Source organism: Rhinichthys klamathensis, unplaced genomic scaffold, assembly GCF_029890125.1.
Source record: "Rhinichthys klamathensis goyatoka isolate OS25496 unplaced genomic scaffold, OSU_Roscu_1.1 h1tg000442l_1, whole genome shotgun sequence".
NCBI lineage: Eukaryota > Metazoa > Chordata > Actinopteri > Cypriniformes > Leuciscidae > Rhinichthys > Rhinichthys klamathensis.
Window position 1 is genome coordinate 361,712 of NW_026606938.1, and position 23,558 is coordinate 385,269.

The window sequence follows — 23,558 nt, forward strand, 5'->3', positions numbered from 1 at the left end:
TGACATGCACCAATAAATTTAGAAATGCCATAATGTGGAATTAGATTTAGGGAATAGGCTGTTTGCGAAGACTTCAAATGACGCCAGTTTTGGATCGAAATACAAAACTATCAAGTATTATCCTTCAATTGTTTATTATCCTTATATTATTATTACTTTTTTACTATTTTATCATTATGAGCACAAGTTGCAATTGCTGCCTAACATGTTCGTTGTGTCTGCTTAACTAAAGAAGAACATATTATAGCTGCTATATTACTGCCATCATGGCCAAGTGGACATTACTTTAATATATATATATATATTATCCAAAATTGTAACATTGAAACATTTTCTGTAAAGCTACTTTGAAACGGTATAGCCTATTGTGAAAAGAGCTATAGCTACAAATAAACTTGACCTGAATACTGTAGTCAAATAATGTAGACATTTCATTAATCAGCTAGGCTATTATTCTAAAATTTTAAGTTTGAATTTTGCAAACATTTAAAACCATTAATGTGTGTGGCCGTGTGTGTGTGAATGAGACATCATTATTATTATTACTTTGTTTTTTTTTGTTAGTGAGACTTGTGCCCTGTGTGTTGTAACTTGTTCTGAATGTCTAAATAGTTTGTCTTGTTTGCCTTGTCTATTGTCTCTTGTCTTGTGTGTAAAAAAGAAAAGAAAGAAAAGAGTGTTGTATAAAGTGAAGGGGAATGAGCATTGTTGTTGTTTTTTGGGGGGGGTTTTCTCTTCCACTATTGCATAGAGGATATTGTTTAGTATTGGTTAATACTTGGATGGAAAACTGTGTCTAGGTTGTTTGTTGCTTTGCCTCTCTGTTTTACTTTGTACTTGCAAAATAAAAATATTTCTATAAAAAAGATTTTTTTAAATAAACCATTAAAATGTTAACGTGGTCATACCCTAAGTTGTAAATTAGCAAAACGCTCCTAATTTAACTATAAAATATAACCTTGACAGCAGACGACCTTCTAGTCATTATTGCCATAACAGCCCTATTGAGGACATCTGCTATTAGCTCCGGATCATCAACCTTTGCAAATGCAAAATTTCACAGCTTCAGAAAAGTTTAAAGTCCCCAAATGAGACTGTTTGATTGCAATAGTGGGGCTAAAGCAGCAGGAGAACAGTGAAGGGATCGCATTTTTTTAACTCGCCATATGAACACAGAGATGCTCTCTACTCCCCAACCTCTTGCTGTTGATTGATGTGCAAGTTACTTGTTAACAGAGACCTTTATGTTCTTTACAGTCTTAAAACAACCACCAAAACACTATGAATAAATGAGACAGAACAATGTATACGTCTTAAAAAATATTTAAATTTTTGTACATACAGAACATCAACATTTCAAAGAGTCCACAAGGAGAGCATAATATACATTTTACAGACCGTATTATTGTGTAAAAAAAACATCAGAGAAGACAAATACATTTTCTTTTTTATGTTTCTAAAATTTTAAGTTGACATACTTCAATAATGCCTCTTCCTGGGCACTGGGCATTGACAAACCTCAATAATTAAATACTTCAGGGATCAGGGAATACAAATTTAAAACTTTAAATTTATTTTAAAATTTGCCTCTGATTACCCAAACCTAACTTATATCATAGCAAATTTCACAAGGGGGGGGGGGGGGGGGGGTGTTTAAATTAAAGCTGAAGTGTGAAATTTTTAAATACTACAATATACTGCAAACAATGGCTAAACCAATGACATGTGTTTGGGGTTGGACTACTCTACACTCACCTAAAGGATTATTAGGAACACCATACTAATACTGTGTTTGACCCCCTTTCGCCTTCAGAACTGCATTAATTCTACGTGGCATTGATTCAACAAGGTGCTGAAAGCATTCTTTAGAAATGTTGGCCCATATTGATAGGATAGCATCTTGCAGTTGATGGAGATTTGTGGGATGCACATCCAGGGCACGAAGCTCCCGTTCCACCACATCCCAAAGATGCTCTATTGGGTTGAGATCTGGTGACTATGGGGGCCATTTTAGTACAGTGAACTCATTGTCATGTTCAAGAAACCAATTTGAAATGATTTGAGCTTTGTGACATGGTGCATTATCCTGCTGGAAGTAGCCATCAGAGGATGGGTACATGGTGGCCATAAAGGGATGGACATGGTCAGAAACAATGCTCAGGTAGGCCGTGGCATTTAAACGATGCCCAATTGGCACTAAGGGGCCTAAAGTGTGCCGAGAAAACATCCCCCACACCATTACACCACCACCACCAGCCTGCACAGTGGTAACAAGGCATGATGGATCCATGTTCTCATTCTGTTTACGTCAAATTCTGACGCTACCATCTGAATGTCTCAACAGAAATCGAGACTCATCAGACCAGGCAACATTTTTCCAGTCTTCAACTGTCCAATTTTGGTGAGCTCTTGCAAATTGTAGCCTCTTTTTTCCTATTTTTACTGGAGATGAGTGGTACCCGGTGGGGTCTTCTGCTGTTGTAGCCCATCCACCTCAAGGTTGTGCGTGTTGTGGCTTCACAAATGCTTTGCTGCATACCTCGGTTGTAACGAGTGGTTATTTCAGTCAAAGTTGCTCTTCTATCAGCTTGAATCAGTCGGCCCATTCTCCTCTGACCTCTGGCATCAACAAGGCATTTTCGCCCACAGGACTGCCGCATACTGGATGTTTTTCCCTTTTCACACCATTCTTTGTAAACCCTAGAAATGGTTGTGTGTGAAAATCCCAGTAACAGAGCAGATTGTGAAATACTCAGACCGGCCCGTCTGGCACCAACAACCATGCCACGCTCAAAATTCCTTAAATCACCTTTCTTTCCCATTCTGACATTCAGTTTAGAGTTCAGGAGATTGTCTTGACCAGGACCACACCCCTAAATGCATTGAAGCAACTGCCATGTGATTGGTTGATTAGATAATTGCATTAATGAGAAATTGAACAGGTGTTCCTAATAATCCTTTAGGTGAGTGTTCTATGTCTGTCCAAACCAATGGCAGAAGGTGGCAGTGTAGTTCTGTAATTCTGTTTGGTGAAGCTAGTGGCACAGAAATGACAGTTATTCACAATAATTTCAAGGTGCACTCTGTTTTTCTTTCCTCATAAAAAATGCACAAAAGGAATCCATTGTGCTATAAAAATATATGTTTAAAATCACATACACATAAAATGAAGGTCAATCATCGGAGGCCAAGTACTCCTCCGTTTATCTTAACTCCCTAATTTGGACATTTTCACTTGCAGAATAAATCATGGCTGACTGTGAATAGCACATTTGACTATTATGGCATCGATAACTAAAAAAAACAATACTTTAGTGTGATGCTTCATTTATACCACTAGGTGAGAGTATAAAGTCCAAGACCACTGTCATGTTGCCACTGTAAATTATTAAAGAAAAAAAATGACAGAGTGCACCTTTAAAGTAAATCTAGGAATGCGTGTAACAGTGACATATCCTACCATACAAGATTTGACTTTATGAATAAAGACATGATTCTGCATGAGAGACTAAATGTGGTTTCAAATCAGAGCACATCAACCCACCACATGTCACACCTCAGGTGTTACCAACCGCAGCTTCACTAAGATTTTCACGGTCACTGACCGTAGAATTGAATTTTTAACCACTGGCTGGCAAGTTTGAGTAAGTGAGTTTAGAAGTGTGTGGCTTACAAATGATTTTTTGAGAAATCAGTAATCTCAGCAGGTCCTATATGTTGGCCCTGAGGAATCTCAAAGGTTGTTTCAATGGGCCGTGGGTAGCCATGGCTGTGATGTTGACTAGGCAACATGGAGTTTGACCTTGCTGTTGAGTGGATAACGTGGTGGACCTCTGGCCTGGTATGCTGGTCGTACTCTGGAACTGCGGACATGTCAGTATTAAGAGGGAGAGCTGGAATTGGCAGGAAGTTCTCTGTCACCGCCAGGAGTAAGGTAGTGCATGTCAAGAACATCTGGAGCGATGTGCATAGAGGAGGACCTCTGTACAAATTCATACTGGAGAAAACCTTGGACCCCAGGAGAGTAGATATTCTGCAGCCAATCTGAGGTATCCCAGTAATAGCCTGTTAGAAAACCAGACAGTTTTACACATTTATCAGAGATGGAAAATGTGTTAAGCTCAAAATATATAATGTAGGTACTGATAAACAGAGTCACTATATTGTAAATGTTTATACACTACTACCATTTAAAAGTTTGGGACTGGTTGAATTTTTTAATGGTTTTGAAAGAAGTCTCTTCTGCTCACCAAGGCTGTATTTATTTGATAAGATAACCAGTAAAACAGTAATTATTATTATAATCTAAATTCACTGTTTTCTATTTCAATATATGTTAAAATGGAATAGCAAACGTGAATTTTCAGAAGCCATTACTCAGTCTTTAGTGTCAAATAAACCTCCAGAAATCTGATTTGGTGCTCAAGAAACATTTCTTGTTATCATCAATGTTGAAAACAGTTGTACTCAATATTTTTTGTGGAAACCGTGATATATATATATATATATATATATTTTTTTTTTTTTTTTGTGGATTCTATGATGAATAGAAAGTTCAAAGGAGCAGCATTTATTTGAAATAGAAACCTTTTGTAACATTTTAAATGTCTTAACTGTCAAGTTTGATCAAATGAAGGAATACAATTATTTAATCCTTGCTGAATAAAAGTATTAATTTTTAAAACAAACAAACAAAAATTCTTTCTGACCCCAAACTTTTGAACAGCAGTGTATATTGTCACATCATTCACATTCTCACAGCTGCAAGCAGCTCCACAACAGACACATTTCAGTAAATCTCACATGTATCTTCAGACTATGGCATGTTTTGATAGTTTTGAGGCTCATTAATCTTAGAAAGTGAGAAAGATCTGAGCACACTGGTTTGAAAGAGATTGTTATAACTCCTCCGAGTTAGAGAAGATTAAACATCAAAGTGCCCCTGAGATCGATGCCAGTGCATAGAGCAAAACTTGTTATAGGCAATTCACAAGAACCGATCAAATTCACACAGTTGTTCAGTGTAACCAAGCTTGCTAAAGCAATGGAGCATGCATAAAGAGTCTGATAAACAACAACAAAACAGAAATAACCACTGCCATTCTCCAAAAGCTCTACCAAAGCTCACAAGAAAAAATTACATTTTCAAATTTTAAGAGTTTTAATTATACATTTCAAATGGCTAAATGAATCTCTTAAAATGTCCAATAAAGTTGGTCAGTGCTTAACGAGTAAACAATCAGCTGAAGTGAGTTAGAGAAACATACAGAATGATGATACATATGAAACCACTGACATGATGTGATATGTACAGTAACTGAATACCTTTTTCTCACCATGTCAATCTATGTTTTGACAGGGTGTTTCACTTTGAAAGCTTGTAAAAGTAAAGAATAAAACATCAGTTATTAAATCTTATTTTAATTACATAAAACTTTACAAAAGACCATCCCCTGGTTTCACAGACAAGGTTTAAGCCTAGTCCCAGACTAAAATGCATGTTTGAGCTGTTTTAAATGAAAGAAACTTGCACTGACATATCTTAAAATGTCAGTGCCACTGTTTTGACTTAAGATGTACATCATGTTTTTTTTCTAAGGCATGTTTAAAAATAAACTACTAATGTCCTAATTAAACTAAGTCCTGTCTTAATCTAAGCCCTGTCTGTGAAACCAGGCCCATATGTATTAAATCTGATTCTGATGGCGTTCGGTAACTAGGTCTTCTGTAAAGTCACTATAAAATGATTACAAGAATAGTAAGAATAGTATATCACCAAAAGAATATTACACTTTTAGTCCAAACTTTGTGGGTCAGTAAGATTTGTTAATGTTTTTGAAAGAAGTAGTTTATGATCATAGAGACTGCATTTATGTGATCAGAAAAACAGAAAAAAAATTAATATTGTGAAATATTATTACAATTTAATATAACCCTTTTATGTTGTAATATATTTTACAATTTAATTTCTGTGATGCAATTTTCAGCAGCCATGACTCCATGTCTTCAGTGTTTTTTTTTTTATTTGATGATAGATGATAGAAAGATCAAAAGAACAATTTATTTGAAATTGAAACCTTATGTAAATTATAAATGTCTTTACTGTCAATTTTGATCAATATAATGCATTCTTCATGAATAAATTGATTAATTTATTTCAAAATAAAACAAAACCCCACCGACCCCAAACTTTTGAACAATAGCACCATACGGCTAAACACATTCTAGTCTAAAAGAAAACATGAATTAGTGACTAATACCCTAGTTCTAATTAATCACATGCATAACACTTACACTGCAGTCTGGTCAGAATCTCTGCTCAGATTTAACCCATATTGGGGCTGAATTCGTTATAGACACGGACACACAGATGCATAAGTGAATACACCAGTGCACAAAATAAAAAAATGATGCTCTACAGAAAAATACCTACGTTTGTCAGATTTGTGCATTTGTGGAAAAGTCTTTGACTAAATTATATAATTTCAAACTTTAAATTTTTGGTTTGTGCAACTTACTGTCATCCATGATGTCTGATTGGAGGGAGCAGAGCAGCCCTCTATCACGAGAAAAGGAAACACTGTCGTCCTCAATTTCTAAACAGGAAGTCAAGTCTTGGACTTTTTCTGGAAGAATGAATATACAAAGAAGGAACAGAAAAGTAAAGAGCAATTAAATAAGTCTTAAATAAAAAATAAAAGCTGACAATCTACATGGCGGCCACATGTGGAGATTACACAACCAGCAAAATAGTACTTGCTTTCTTACTAAGAGCATAAATTGAAGTTGCGATAGACTTTTTTTCCCATATGACGTAAATTTGAATTAAACGGCTTCTCGAACTTGAGGCCTCCAACTGAAGCTTTAGACTGCACTTACCATCATACTCCTCATCCCAATCTGCTTGTATGGAATCCTTTTCCGAGTGTGAATGGGATGCTTTGCAATGTGGTAGGTTAGGGGCAACACTGCACACAGCCACAGTCTTCCTAAGACCAAAGAGTGGATCTGGCGTAAAGCTGCTGAACTCAGGCACGGAGCCTCGGTTGTTTCGACATTCTCCAGGAATGCTGGGTGCGTATGAGATGGGTCGCACCGGGACCTGCGGCGGGGTGTCCGGGCAGGATTCTTTTCGGGCTTGGTTATATACACTGGACCTCTGAATGTAAGAATCAACATATTTGTACTTATCAAGGTCTTTATCTCTCTTGCCAGGTTTGGAGGTTCCTTTCCACACTATTAAGAAGAGCAACATCAAAACAAAGATGGCTGTCAGGAATGCCAGCATTGCGACCAGTTCTCCAATCCAAGAGTTCCAGGATGAAGATATAAGTTGGTTTCTCACTTCAGTGTTCATCTCACACAGTCTCCCACTGAATCCCACCAAGCAAGAACAGTTAAAAGATCCATGTGTGTTGACACAACCGCCGTCATTGAAGCAAGGCCTGTCCACACACTCGTCGATATCAATCATGCACCTAAAAAACAAAAATGCTCTGTCAAACATACTTGAAAGGGAAAGTACTAAGATTTGTTAAGAGGTCGATAATAACAACAGACCTTTCTCCTTCGAATCCTGACTCACACTGACATATGGGTCCATCAAGACTGTCTATACACTTTCCACCATTTTGGCATGGATTCTCCTTGCAGTAAGGACCTATTTGACACCTGTGGTCATACAGAGAGTTTTGGGCATACAGTAATTATGTCCCATTAGAAGATTTTATAGTCAAAATTTCACTTGTACAGTACATTGAAAGTGCAGTACCTTTGTCCTGAGTATTGGCCCCTGCATTTACAGGAGTAGTCCAGGTTATTCTGGATGCAGGTTCCTCCATACAGGCAGGGGTTGGAGTCACAAGGACTGATCTTGACCTCACAGTGAGTCCCAGAGAATGAAGTACTGCATTTACAGGCATAACCTGGGAGAATATCAATGACTCAGCAATAGACCAACTGATAGATATAATATGGAGGTCAGATAACGATGTATCATCTACAGTGGAGTTAGAAACCACAAGCAAAAATGTTTCTGTTATTCCAATTTATATCTAACCTATCATCCGATTAAAAATTAAAATGTAATTCTGGGATAAAGTTAAAAATAGGAAACCTAGTTACACAGTAAAATATAAAGTCACCATTGTGACTTTATTTCTCAAAATTGCAACTACACTAACATTCAAAAGTTTGGGGTCAGTAATATTTTTTAATGTTTTTTGAAAAAAGTCTCTTATGGTCATCAAGTCTGTATTTATTTGGTAAGAAAACAAGAACAGTAAAACAGAAATATTGTGAAATATTATTAGAATTTAAATGAATGGATTTGAAATATGTAATGCATCCTTGCTGAATAAAAGTATTAATTCAAGTCTTACTAACCCCAAACACTCCCAATGTGACTTAATATCTCACAATGAGACTTTTTTTTTTTAAAAGTCACATTGTGAAAATGGAATATAAAGTCACATTAGGGGACATAAACTCCTTCAAGAAGTAAAGTCATAATTATTTGGGTTGAACTAAGGGCTAATCCTGGCTTAATCTAAGCCCTGTATGTGAAACCTGTCTGTGAAACTTTATGTAGTAAACATAAAGGGCATGTTGATATAGCCTAAATCTGATTCTGATGATGGTGTTCGGTAACTAGGTAACTTCTGTAAAGTCACTATAAAATGATTACAAAAAATAGAAATTATATTCTAATTCTTCTATTACTATTACAATTAATATTTATCTGAAAAATGAATATGAAAAGAATAATTAACTTTTATTTTAATACAGATACGGTTAGTATGTTATTTTCATTCATCTACAGTATGTGGTGGTTCAGTTTACCTCCACTCTGCCTCATCAAGCAGCTCCCTCCATTCAAGCAGGGATTACTAGAGCAGTCTGGAGATGGGAAGAAGACACAGCCAGGAGACACTCCTACCATGTCCTCAATGGCAACCCCTAATGAATCATTTGAGTCCAAGGACAGTCTCTGTCCATTAAACAGCACGGAGTCCATGCAGGCCTGTAGGCTGTTTGATACAGGCAGATTGCGCCTGAGTCTGGAAATGAGACGTTGAGCGTGTCCACCCAGGACCACCTGGTCCCCCAGGTTTAGGCAGTGGAGGGGACCGGGCGCGATGCCTGACGCAGAATGGAGCTGATCCAGAACCAGTCTGGCATAGTTACCCTTCACTTCAAGTTCTGCCATGTGCCACTGTCCATCATTCACCAGGACACTGTGCACAGAAACTGTGGCAAGACCCCAACCGCAGTCAAACTGGAACTGCAGTCTGCCTCCAACTATCTGAGGAATACATACAGTCAGTATTATTAAGAAAATTAAAGAAAATGAAATACACAGTGATTTAATATTCTTTTATACCTCTAGAATGCTGTGGCCTGTTCCTTTGGCAAGCATTACTGTTCCTTCTCTTGAGAGAGTTTTTAACTTGAGCGTGAGCTTCACTTCTCTAGTGCTTTCTCTCAGGCGATATTTAATATAGCTGCTCTGACTAAATGCCATTGAAGATCCTCCTTATAACATAGAGAAAAACAGGAAATAAAGTTAGTAGTACATTAATTAAAATAAATACAGATGACATTTAAGTTTGGATCATGGTTGCTAGTGTCTATTTTACAAACCTTTAAAACTGGCTGGAAAAATAAATGTCTAACTAAATCATTTTAAGCCATGGAAAATTGTAGAAAATGTCATGCACAGAATACACATACTAAAATGTTTCACAATCTCATTCTGCCCCACAAAGGGAAAGCCCAGAAACTACAGCAACACTAGAACTGAGAAAATGGCCTTAGATTTCTTGACTTAATTTTGATGATCAGTTTTCATACTTGGATTTCTTTGAATCATAGCATAGTTGTGCTAACAGTATGGAAGTAAAATAATGCCAAATGTTTTTGAAATAAAAAGCCTGTTGAATTGCACTACTTGAAAAAAAATAGGCATTGCATTAACCATGATGGCATTTTAATGCCTTGTATTTTTAGGGCTTGCATTTTTATGGGCTGAAATTCAACATGGTTGAATATTTAAGCTGTGAATATTTCAATTAAAAACATTTCAAACACATTTTCATTATTAAAAATTCCATAATCCATATTCACCATTCATATTTCATTTCCAAAATATTCAAACTGTTTAAAAATACAACCAATAATATTCAACAGGCAATTTTCGGTCCATTTTATTTCGCTTTGCAAATTCGCTTCCACAAATTCAGTGGTTCAAATTCGACAGTAAATTCAACATTGACGTCCAGGAACTGCAGGAAAAGCAGAAGATTGCCGAGCATAATCTCCATCTGCTGTTAGTCGATCTCACCAGTAGGGGGTGCAAAAGCGCTTGTTGTTGACGTAGACCAGCAAAATTAGAGCAAGTCATTCATTCATAAAACTCATTTACAGCAATGTAAGTTTATTTGTGATTATTATGACGGCTGTTTTTGTTAAATTCGGTGCCTTCACGGTTACTTTTCCTGTGTAGCCTACATGCATATTTCTCTACCGTGAACGAGATCATAATTTTATTCCCCGATGCGGATATACAGATCCAATGTTACATTTTTGAGGTTGACATATATTTCTCTTGGTTGTTTAGTTGCCTTAACTTTATATTGTGGCGATGTGCAGCATGCAGGCTATTAGGGTTTCCCTCAATACTTCAGGTTTCCCCTGCTGGACATATACGCTTAACGTAGCTTAATGGACTAGTGATGTAAAAGTCCAAACTCACAGGCAAGCAGAAGGACTCAGAATAACGCGCACAGCTAAGCGTTTCCCAGTGATAGACTGGCATTAAGTTGGCTTGATGTTGGACATTCGCACATTTAGGGACCGTCTCTAAAGTGTATACGACTTTGGTATACACGTTTCTAACTTCAATAGCATTTGAATAGAACGACTTACAGTCATAAAACCAACTGTAAGTGTTCATGTAGTGTCAGGCATAATGCGCACCCTTTGGATTTTGATATTTATTCAAATAAATGTAAGTTTGCGATTGAAGTTAGAAACGTACTTGCCAATGTTGTATGCAACTTTAGAGACGGTCCCTAAATGTGCGAATGTCCAATGTCAAGCCAATTTTACATTTAGTCATTTAGCAGACGCTTTTATCCAAAGCGATTACAGTTAAACTAACAATAGGAGGACAACAATATGCAAGTGCTATGATCCCAGTTTAAGCTAATGCAATACACGTAGGCATTTTAGGACTTTATATATATATATATATATATATATATATATATATATATATATATATAGAGAGAGAGAGAGAGAGAGAGAGAGAGAGAGAGAGAGAGAGAGAGAGAGAGAGAGAGAGAGAGAGAGAGAGAGAGAGAGAGAGAGAGAGAGAGAGAGAATAGAAAGTGTTAGTATTAATTGATCAAGTGTTGATTTTATGCCAGTGATCACGAAACGCTCAGCATGAAACTTTGCGCGTAAAGTTTATTATCTGGGTCCATCTTCTTGCCTGTAGCCTATGTAGTAGCCTACAGCCTACATCCCCAATAAGGTGCAAGATTGGTCTTTCATATCACTGTATGTGTTAAGCGTTTTGTCCCAACGGAAAGGGAATCCTTGAGTATGAGGTATTGGGAAACCGATTATAATCCTGTTCATGGTAGAGAAAGCTGATGACATGTAGAATACACAGGGAAAGTAACAATGAAGTTATTGAATGAAATAAACACAGCTTTTGTGTGTTTATCATCTTTTCCGCATATACTGTCACAGATAATCATTTCCATTTTATGAATGAATGTCTTCGTCAACAACAAGCGCTTTTGCACCCCCTGCTGGTGAGGACGACTAACAGCAGATGGAGATTATGCTCGGCAATCTTCTGCTTTTCCTGCAGTTCCTGGACGTCAATGTTGAATTTACTTTCGAATTTGAACCACTGAATTTGTGGAAGCGAATTTGCAAAGCGAAATAAAATGGACCGAAAATTGCCTGTTGAATATTATTGGTTGTATTTTTAAACAGTTTGAATATTTTGGAAATGAAATATGAATGGTGAATATGGATTATTGAATTTTTAATAATGAAAATGTGTTTGAAATGTTTTTAATTGAAATATTCACAGCTTAAATATTCAACCATGCTAAATTTCAGCCCATAAAAATGCAAGCCCTAAAAATACAAGGCATTAAAATGCAAGCATGGTTAATGCAATGCCTATTTTTTTCAAGTAGTGCAATTAAACAGGCTTTTTATTTTAAAAACATTTGACATTATTTTACTTCCATATAACAGGTCGCTCACGGGACAGTTTTAAATTTACAGTTACTGAGTTTTGCCTTTGGCTGCATTGCAACTACAGTTCCCTTTCGAGGGAACTCGCGATGCGTCGATGACGCTTTGGGAACGCCTCCAGCGTGAATGCGTCTGAAGCATCTATGTCCACTAGTCCAATGGAAAGAATGAGCATCACGGGCAGGTGACGTCATGACCAGGAAGAGATAAAAGCGCATCCGGTGCAAACCGGCATTAGCTTCTGTTGCCTCAGCAAGCGATCTGTGTCTTTCTGTCTGTTATATTTACTGTTGTCTGTATATATAAATATATATATATATATATATATATATTGGGAAAGATGGCGAAACAAGTTTACAAGCTCTGTGCTTCTCATTGCCCACGTTATTTAATGGGTGGGGATACACACAAGCTTTGTGTAATTTGTTTGGGAGTGGAGCATGTGGTTTCAGCCTTCGAGGGGGCTGAATGCCAGCATTGCGAGATGCTTCCGCTTCGTATGCTCCACTCCTGCCTGTCACTTTTTGAGGAAAGTGGCCAGGCTCGCGATCCTCGGGGTGCAGGACCCGCTGTTTCCGAGGCAACGCGGAGAATGCATTCCTGGGGATCGCAAAAGGATCTTTCAGAGGGGTTGGAGACGGGTCCGAGGACCTTTTCTCCTTCCTTACCTGGAAGATCCAGTGCTCTCCCTCCGGTGTCGGAAGCCCGCTCTGCGGCTTCTTCCGCCCGGGGAGAGAGCCCACCAATGGTTGAGTGCTCTTCCTCCGAGGAGGTAGATGTACTAAGCATTGGAAGAGAAAGCACACACATGGGGGAAGGAGTTTCGCCACCTCTTTCCCCCGCATATGAGGAGCTGGTGGAGGTGATCACTCGTGCGGTTGATAAATTACATATTGATTGGCCAGCCGAGAAAAGGGGCGCTCGTCCCAAAAGCAAATTGGACGAGCGGTTCCTTACATCCAGTGTTTCACCTCCACCACGGGGCCTTTCCTTTTTCCCCGATCTGCACAGTGAGCTGTCCAGATCGTGGAATAAGCCATATTCGTCACGTTTATTTAGCCCCCAAGTTCATTTATATTCTGGAATAAAGGGTTTAAAGGAATATGGATATGAGTCGATGCCCCGGGCTGAACAGATGCTCACGAGCTATCTGTCACCTGGTCCAGCATCGTCTCTGAAGGCCACTTAAGACAACATCTAACTTAGTGGGCAAGGCATATACGGCAGCAGGTCAATCTGGAGCCTGTCTTCACACGATGACAGTGCTCCAGGCTTATCAAGCCGATCTGCTGGGGGATCTGGATAAGAGTGAGACTGCTAGAGCAATTGGGCGGTCTATGGCAGCCCTTCTAGCTACTGAGTTGAATCTTGCTGAAATCAAGGAGAAAGGATCTGTCTTAGAAGAAGGAACCCACTCCGTATGATCAAGATCACGCAGCGGTGCCTCCGCACCTTGGTTATATGGAGGAAACACTGGTTCTTAACGCAGGGTCCGGTGTTTGGACCCAGAGTCTCTTTGCCATCGAGTTGCTATCTCGACAGATGCTTCCCTCACCGGCTGGAATAAGCCTACTGCTAGTAGCACCACGCTGGCCGAGTCGAATTTGGTTTGAATTAAAGTCCCCCTGTGGTGAAAATCAAGCTATTAATGTTGTTTATATGTCTATGTGGTGTTTTTAATGTTTTAAGACAAACCATGTACAAATTCATGTCAACACCATTGCTGATCTCAGAAAGTTTGAAACTTTGAAATCGTTGGTGTTTCTGAGGTCACAAACTACCAATCAGGTCAACGTGTGATCGTCAACGAGTGGATCTCTGAGCTGGTGTGAGTGAGTGGAGGCGGGGATAATTTGCATATTCATACAACCGCGTATACTAAATGAGGCAAGGGTGTTGCCGTTCAACTATTTTAAGTCAAGAATAATTTTTTTTTCAAGGAAAATCTTTTTAAAAGTCATTTTGGTGATCAAAGATGAGTTTTAAGGGTTACAATTATTGACTACAGGGGGACTTTAAAACTGTCAAGACATTCTCGTAAAGTATATAATGGAGGAAACCCATTCTCAGCTGAAGAAATTCACTTCTATTATCTTGTAGTTGATTTACTGTTAAACACCTCATAGATCCTACTACTCAAGCTGAAATTATGAAAAAATACCCGTGTGTTAAATTGCGCGTGTAAACACTGCTTCACCTAATGATTAAATCTGCAAATAGCTGAAAATGAACCTTGTATTATTGTACTTAATGGATGTGTGTTTACACTACACACTAAGTGCTTGCAAATTATTATTAATTAAGTGAGCGGGGAACAATTTAATCTGCACCTGTGATGGGTCCTTAAAATGACACTGTCTTATTTGATAAGGAAATTAATTTACTGTTACCTGAGCATTTGACTTTGGCACCATCTGTGCATATGCAGCTGTGTTTTTCTTTCCCAAAGCCTGACACACACTCATAGCCCTCTGGACATGGGTTGTTTACACAGGTGGTTTCATGCTTCAGGCACTTACTGTCTGAAAAGCAGAAGAAAGAAAAAATATTAAGAGTTAAGATTAAAATTACGTTTATAATAATACATAGTAATAATAATAATAATAATTGTTATTCATAATATATTAATTATTATTACTATTGATAATAGTAAAAATATATAAAAAATATATATATAATACATTTAATTTAATTTAATTTAATTTAATTTAAAAAATATTTTTAATATGTCACATTTAATAGCGGTCACATTGCATACCTGTGCACAGGCATTCGGCTGTTATGTTGTGTTTGGGAGTGACATAGCTGACTCGGGCAGTGCTGTATGTTGCCATACTGGTCTGGTTAAGCAGGACCACTCGTCTGCAAATACTCCCGGGACACTCAGAGCTTAAGCATTGACTATTCAAAACCCTCACTACTTGTAGTCCTGTCATCTCTTTGATGGCTGCTCTGGAAGAGTTGAGCTTCTGAGAGAGGGCTTCCAGCGACCTGGCGTCTCGTCCTGGTCTCTCAAAGAACAGAAGAACATCCAGGCCGTCGTTCATTTCTGCAGGCTGCAGACTGATCAACTGCATGGCGCCCCTGCGGACTCCGGCTACACTGCGGATAGCTTTTTGGAAGTTTTTCCAGTGGTCCTGGATAAAATCCTCAGCAGAGATGCCAGCAAAGCCCACAGTAACAGAACTGTCCAGCATCTGCTCTGTGACCCGCAGTACGTTCACTGTGACACCGGCTAAGGCTGAGAAACGACCGTCACTGACTGAGACATTAAGCTGGTAATAACCCACGTCCAAGCCTCCACGGGCCAACAATCTGCCATCCTTCCCAATGACAGAGAACAAGCTGTGTGACTGTGGCTCCAGATTGAATGTGAGCGTGTCATATTCATCTTGATCTGTGACGTGGACCTTGCCCAGCATGCCTCCGAAATACTCATCTTCCAAGATCATGATGAAAACATCCAGAGAAAGCACAGATGGAGGACACACACCCGCCTGTACTACAAGCACACTGACAGAAGTGACTGATTTCAGTAGGGGCCTTCCATTGTCAGACACCTGGAATCAGATACAGACCATTTTCATTTTCATTTCATTATATGAAACTAAGGTAATGGTTTACAATAACTTTCATACTTCTATATATAACCTGTACATACATATAGTCCAAAACTTCATGAAACTTTTAATATTTTCATTTTATTCAAATTTGAACATACATCAACTAATCTTTTAAGCACTGAATAATATTTTTCAATGACAACTTAATCAAATAGAAAAAAATAAAGAAATGTAATATATACACTACTGTTTGCGGTCATTAAGATTTTTTAATGTTTTTGAATGTCTCTTCCGCTTACCAAGGCTTCATTTATTTGATCAAAAACACAGTAAAATATTGTGAAATATTATTACAATTTAAAATATCTATTTCTATTTTCATATTTAACACCTGTGATGGCAAAGCTGAATTTTCAGCATAATTACTCCAGTCTTCAGTCTCACGTGATCTTTCAGAAATCATTCTAATAAGCTGATTTGTTGCTCAAGAAACATTTCTTATTATTATCAAAGTTAGAAAAAAGTTGTGATACGTGTTTGGAAGATTATTTGATTAATATAAAGTTCAAAACAACAGCATTTATTTTAAATAGAATTATTTTGTTGACCTTACTGTCATTTTTGTTCAATTTAATGCAATATTAATTAGGGGGGGGGAGGGGGTTATATTATTTTATAATCAAATATAATACTAAAATGAATATATTATAAAATAAGGCATAATAATATAAATCAGATATAAAATGTGTCTATAATTTATTATAAAATTATGTGTTTAATGTATGCAAATTCTGTCAATATTATAGAACAGGCACAGGACCAGGCATTGTAGATAGGAAGGTTTTCACTTGACTGCTATGACACTTGTTCAACACAAGAGGGAACTTTCAACACATCGATCTTTAAGAATGTCTGTATCATATAACACAATGAAATGTTCCACTAACAGGTATATTTTGGTAACAATAAAGGAATTATGCATATTTAATGTATTTTTTACATTTGCCTACAAATCAGGCCAACACCTTCTAATCATGCATAGTTTGTCCAACTCTTAGTCAAGGAACCCTGCCATGAGCCCAAAGTATTTGCCAACACTGGTTAAGTACCTTGGGTTTTTTTTCTTTTTTTTTTTCTTATTTCAGACACTTTTTACCAAGTATTACATGTTCCTGGATCAACATCTTTGTTGATTCTGGAACAATATTCCAATCAACCAATCTGATTTGAGGGACAGTTTATGTCAAGTTTAGACAACAAGGGTTAAGTGCTTCTACATCAGTGCTATTCACCTATCATTTCCATGAGATTTCATGCATAACTTATGGGTAGGGTTAGGTTTAGGGGTAGGAACATGGATAGGATTAGAATTTTGGACAGGAATATTGTTCCAGGTTCAACAAAATATGTCGACCCAGGAACGCACCTATAGTGCAAAATCAGGACGTGCCATTTGGTTGGTTTCTTTCAAGGCTCTCCTAATGCTCTTTTTGAGCAATGAAAATGAACACCATTCTGCTGAAAAAGTAACTGTTGCACTCTATCAGTGAGGTTTCTGGTTCTCTGCCTATTTGTGAAGAACCCACAGGGATCTGTGAAGTTCAGTTCGAGAAACACTGCTCTAAAAGTCCCCTGAAGGACTGCTACACAACAAACAAATGGACAAAGCTCAGTTCTCACCTGAACATGGAGTATGTGTTGGCCCTTTCTCAGTAGTCCAGCTGTCTTTATCACACCCAGCTGGTCTATGCTGAAGGGGCTTGTCTCATCACCCTTCACAATACTAAAGGAGAAAGGAGGCCCATTTTGGGGGTAATCATTGTCTGTCACATTGAGCCGTAACACACTGGTCCCTGAAGGGAGATTCTCCTATCGAAGAGAAAAAGATTCACAGAATCATTCCAACAGACCTGAGAAATTACACCACCACCTCTCACTGAGAACTCAGGCATGGAGTAAGAAAAGAGTGCGTAGGATTTAATTTGCCCTGCTCTATAGGAGAGTGTGGTCTTGCCTGGATGATGAGACTGTAGTTAGCCTGAGAGAAGACAGGTGGATTATCATTCACATCAGACACAGCCATGTTGATTACAGCGCTGTCGGATTTGGGGGGATTTCCACTGTCGGAGGCCACCACGGTCAGCAAGTAACTCGCTACCTAATTTAAAGGAGAAGAAAAAGGTGGAAAAGATGGAGTCATCCTTGGCTTTCGCAAAGGAATTAGAAACACTGTTATCAAGACCTGTGAAGATCATTTCAAAGCCCAACTTTCCAAAGCATTACCTTTTCCCTGTCCAACTGATGGACAAGTTGAAGTTCACCACTGACTGCATCCATGATGAATGGACACGTTTGGTTGTTGTCCTCAATGGAATAGTGGATTCGGTTGTTTAAATGCCCATCAATATCATTCGCTAGTACCTAAGGAAAAGGATCATTACACTTGATGAAAATCTGTTTATCTCACGTAAACTATATGCCACATCTTTCTATACTGGTTTAGAAACACAATCAAAATACTGTTTCATAATTTTAATTAGATTGATGAGCATACTGCTCCCACAAAACTTGCCGGCACAATTCCAGGGTGTCCAGAGTTTTTCATGCGGTTATGCGGTTGGTGTTCTGAGTGATTTTTTAGCATGTTATTACGTACGTGGTTGCTAGGGTGTTTGAGGTGATTTATAGGCAGTGCTGGGGAGTAACAAGTTACATGAAACTGAGTTATGTAATTTAATTACAAAATAAATGTAACTGTAATCAGTCACAGTTACTGATGTGTAATTAAATTATAGTTACTTATGAAAATGTTAACGATTACAAAGGGGATTACATCTGAACATTTTCTGTAAAAAGTTAGGATATGTTGAAAAATATTAATTTTTGATGTGCACAATGCCTCCAGCCATCTGTCGTTCAGTAAATCGATGCTATTTGGATGCTTTTAATTGGTTCTCTTGTTTGAATTTGCAGCTCACCATGTCTGCCAATTACATCAATCCACATTGCCGCTGTCTAATCTGTCTAAGAGTTGCCACTATGGCGAGTGATAAAAATGCGTAACAGTGCTGGAAATTAGAAAAGTAATCAAAAAGTAATGAAATGTAATCAGTTACATTACTTTAATAAAGTAATAAAAATAGCTACACTATATTACATTTTAAATAGGGTAACTTGTAATCTGTAACCTATTACATTTCCAAAGTAAACTTCCCAACACTGTTGATAGGTGATAGGCTATGTGATTGGTAGTTCTAACATACACCTTCTGGTGCTACTTGGACACGTCATCAGTGATGAACCCGGGGTCAAAAGGTGTTTCGGGTCTTTAATCAACAGACACCCTCGCCCGGGCGACCCAGCCGGGGGTGATCAGTCCCCGGCCTGTGTCCAAGTGGCGTGCTACTCCACGGATCCCCCCTCCTGATCCACAGCCATCGTGAGGCTTTTTCGGCAGCCTCAGAGATGTTCTTTATGGCTCGCCTGCACAGTTGTCCTTTAACTCCAAGGAGTTTGAGTGTTCGGGGTAACGACTGTCCTGCAAAGCCCCGGCAACCGACCTCCACTGGCTCACTGCGTGTTTTCCAGCCGCCGCTCCTGCACTCCTCCACCAGCTCTGCATATTTGGCTCTCTTGCGCTCATTTGCCTCCTCCAATCTGTCTTCCCAGGGGACAGTAAGCTCCACTATGACCACCTGCCTGGTCGACTCCGATGTAATCACCACATCTGGGCGGAGTGAAGTGGCCGTGATGTGAGTCGGGAACTTGAGCTGCCTTCCAAGGTCCACTTGAAGGTGCCAGTCTCTTGCATTGGTGAGGAGCCCGCCTGGGGAGCGTGGCTGCTGATGTGCCTTCTCCCCAGCTCTGACAAAGGAGATGGTTTGCTTGGAGGGCTGCTGACTCTTACTGCTCTGAATTGCTGTGGTGATAGTATCCGCAAGAGCCCTGAGGACCTGGTCATGTCGCCAGCGATACCGCCCATCCCCCAAAGCCTTTGGACAGCAGCTAAGGATGTGCTCCAGTGTGCCACTCCTTTGGCACAGTTGGCATGTTGGTAAGTCTACCAGGCCCCAGCGGTGTAGGTTGGATGGGCTAGGTAGAAGATCGTACACCGAACGGATCTGGAACTTGATGCGCTGTGGTTCAGAGCTCCACAGCTCTGCCCAGGTGATCTTACGCTGCTCGGCGTTCTCCCACCTAGTCCATGACCATCTTGGTCATACGATCCTCCTCCACCTCTGCCCGCACCTCTTCCAGCACCAACTGACGCTTCTCCCTCCCTCTTGATTTGTCATAGCGTGGCTTAGGGAAACTGCCCAGGCCTGCACGTCCCACTGCCACGTTGCCAACCAAGACACCATGCCTCAGCCGAGCCTCCGCTCTGTCCACCGCTTCCTGTGCCTTCCACTTCCTTCCCGTCTTAACACAGATTCCAGCTGAGGAGACTTTGGCATCGGAGGAATCTCGGTACATCATGACCTCCCGGGCACGTGTGACCTTGAATTCCTCAGACAAGCTGCTGATGGGAAGTTGCAGCTTGGTGGAATGACCATAGAGGGCGATGTTACTCAGGGACCGTGGGAGTCCCAACCACCTCCTGAGGAACTGACTGATGGTTCTCTCCAGTGCTTCTACCGTTGTCATGGGTACCTCGTATATGAGAAGGGGCCAGAGAAGCCTTGGCAGGATTCCGTGTTGATACATCCAGGTTTTGTACTTTCCTGGAAGCCCAGACTTGTCGACTGCCGTGAGCCAGTTCGTCATGTCGTTTCTGGTTTGTTGGAGCGCAATTGTGTCCTTCAGGGCGCTGTCAAAGATCTTCCCCAAGCTCTTGACTGGTCTTTCTGTTACTGAAGGAATTTGTGTCCCCTCCAAGGTAAAGCGGAACCGATCGGCCACTTTGCCTTTCTTTAAAACCAGGGACCTGGACTTGGCTGGCTTAAAACTCATCCTTGCCCATAGGATGAGGCGTTGGCGCCCCTGAAGAAGCCATCTGCACCCGGGAACTGAAGCTCCTGTCACAGTAAGGTCATCCATGAAGGCTCTTATGGGTGGCTGCCGAGTACCAGATCTAGACATGGGGCCTCTACATTCCACCTCTGCTGATTTGACGATCATGTTCATGGCTAAAGCGAAGAGTGGTACGGAGATTGTACAGCCGGTGATAATACCCTTCTCTAGCCGTTGCCAGGCAGATGTTACCGTTCCTGATGATACTCTCAATCTGAAACTGTTGTAGTAGTCCAGAATAAGGTTGCGGATCAACTCTGGCACATGATGTCTTGTCAGTGCTTCTTTGACCAGCTTGTGGGGAATAGACCCGTAGGCATTGGTAAGATCCAGCCAGAGTACGGCAAGGTCTCCTCTGTTCTCCTTTGCCTCCCGGATCAACTGGCTCACCACTCCTGTGTGCTCTAAGCATCCAGGTACTCCTGGGACTCCCCCCTTTTGCACTGAGGTGTCTATATACCCGTTCTTCAAGAGGAACTCCATTAGCCGTTGTGACACGATCTTGAAGAAGATTTTCCCTTCGACACAGAGCAGCGAGATTATGCGAAACTGCTCGATGGTACTTGCATTCTCTTCTTTGGGTATCCAGATCCCCTCTGCTGATCTCCATTGGGAAGCCACCTTCCCTCTCTGCCAGAACACCTTCAGGATTTTCCAGAGTCGTAAAAGGAGCCTTGGGCACTGTTTATAGACCTTATAAGGTATTCCGCTGGGACCAGGAGTGGAATTTGATCTTGCTGCCATTACCGCATCCTTTACTTCTTTCAAGGTGGGCCCAGAGATGTTGAACTGGGCTGCTGGTTCTGGAGGTTCGATGAGCTTCTCGCAGGGGCCGAGGTCTTGCTCCCTAGCAGAGTCACTGAATGTGCTACTGAGGTGGTGGTTCATTTCCTCCGCCGAGCATGTGAGGTTGCCGCTTTTCTTCTGTCCCAGGAGTCTCTTAGTGAAGCCAAAGGGATTTGAGATAAATGCCTTACGCTTGCGGGCTCGCTCCTTCCCCTTTTTTCTGTGCCACTCGGCCCGCCTGAGTGTGGTGAGCCTCTTCCTTACAATCTCTCTGAGCTCTACCAGGGCCGTTTTCTCCTCCTCCTTTGCTGCCTTGTACTGACGTTTCAGGGATCGTAGATCTTGTCTGAGCTGTCTGATCTTTACCTCTCGCCGGTTTGGTTGTGATGGAGTAGCTGTGCCACACTTTTCTGTGACACCAAACCGCTCTGCGCCTATACCCATTGTGAGGGTGCACATGGTACGGAGTTTCTGTTCAACATTCCCCTTGCATGTCGACTCCAAGATAAACACAGTGGATAAGACACATGCCTTTGGTGTGAGAGACCCGGGTTCGAATCCACTGTGAGACACCAATGTGTCCCTGAGCAAGACACTTAACCCCTAGTTGCTCCAGACCTCTGACATATATAGCAATTGTAAGTCGCTTTGGATAAAAGCGTCAGCTAAATGAATAAATGCAAATGTAAATGTAAACATATGCTAAAAGCCTACCGTCAGCACTGTGCTCCCAAGTCTGGTGTCCTCGCTGACTACAGCCGAGTAGATCTTCTGGCTGAACACAGGGCTGTTGTCATTAATGTCAAGGAGGTGAATGGTTACAGTAGCTGTGTCCCTGAGCGACTGTTTCCTTCTGGCGGTGGCCTTCACTGTCAGGTAGTGCTGTGGAGACACCTCATAGTCCAGCTGCTCCATCACAAAGATATCCCCTGCAAACACAAACATTCACTAAGTGATCCCCAAATCCACAATGGAGTCCTCTTTGAGTCACACTGTCAGAGGGGAAACTGTGTGTATATGTGTGTGTGTCACCTGTCCGTGAATCAATTCGGAAAGCTCCTTGCTCGTTGCCGCTGGTGATAGAGTACGTTGTCTGGGAAGTAATTTCTCTGTCACTACTTGCAGCAAAGACATTCAGAAGCTTAGTCCCTACCGTAACATCTTCAGGAACTGTGGAAACGTAGTCCTTGCGCTCAAACGCTGGTGGATGGTCATTAGCGTCTAGCACAGTCACCACTACAAAACTGAGAGAGGAGAGTCTATGGGGAGAGCCCTGGTCTGTAGCACGTACCCTCAGCACATGCATGGCCTTCATCTGTCTGTCCAGGGACCTTTCTAAACTGATAATTCCTGAGCTCTCCTCAATTGAAAACAGACCTCCGGCAGAGTCCTCAAACAAGTAACGTATTTTTCCATTCATCCCTGGAGATAAAGAAAAGGGAAAGAGTATTAGGAAATGTCAATTTTGGAGGTCTCCATTAGATTTCTAACAGCCTGTATTAGATTTGTAGCAGCAAGGGACTGGGAACAAGTTGTGGAAGAAGGCTGCCTGAGAGTATTTTTATTCAATTTTTTAGTTTTTTTAGTTTTCACATTTCTGTGAATCAATTATTTTGAAGTGTTCATTTCAGTGAATCAGGGCAAAAAACTTTGAATCCATTGACTCCATTAAGTGTTCACAGAAGTCCCCTTTCCCTCCTTTTATTTGAAGCCAGATTATTTATTTTTTTATTTTTTTGCAGAAATGGTCAGAGTTTAATTCTTTATCAGTAAACATGCTGTTAACTCTGAACAAAACACAATATAGTAACAAACTCTTGTAGAGTACTCTTCTAATATTTTAATATTCCAGAGCTGTGGCACAGTGGGCTGTATAAGACATGTCGGTTCGCAGGAAGTAAGGTTTAAGCCCACCCTCTC

The 23,558-nt window shown here is 40.2% G+C and overlaps 1 protein-coding gene across 1 annotated transcript in view; it reads right to left on the reverse strand.

The window, feature by feature from the left end:
* Positions 1-2,981: 2,981 nt before the first annotated feature.
* fat1b (FAT atypical cadherin 1b) overlaps positions 2,982-23,558 on the reverse strand; it is a 47,312-nt gene continuing 26,735 nt past the window's right edge. The window contains exons 14-27 of the mRNA XM_056236276.1: positions 22,671-23,060; positions 22,353-22,567; positions 18,126-18,263; positions 17,857-18,000; positions 17,523-17,711; positions 15,038-15,839; positions 14,670-14,801; positions 9,383-9,534; positions 8,842-9,304; positions 7,772-7,925; positions 7,561-7,671; positions 6,880-7,478; positions 6,519-6,626; positions 2,982-4,065 (exon numbers count right to left, since the gene is read on the reverse strand). Coding sequence (XP_056092251.1) covers positions 3,881-4,065; positions 6,519-6,626; positions 6,880-7,478; positions 7,561-7,671; positions 7,772-7,925; positions 8,842-9,304; positions 9,383-9,534; positions 14,670-14,801; positions 15,038-15,839; positions 17,523-17,711; positions 17,857-18,000; positions 18,126-18,263; positions 22,353-22,567; positions 22,671-23,060 — 3,782 coding nt within the window. The 3' untranslated portion in view covers positions 2,982-3,880. The remainder of the gene's footprint in view (positions 4,066-6,518; positions 6,627-6,879; positions 7,479-7,560; positions 7,672-7,771; positions 7,926-8,841; positions 9,305-9,382; positions 9,535-14,669; positions 14,802-15,037; positions 15,840-17,522; positions 17,712-17,856; positions 18,001-18,125; positions 18,264-22,352; positions 22,568-22,670; positions 23,061-23,558) is intronic.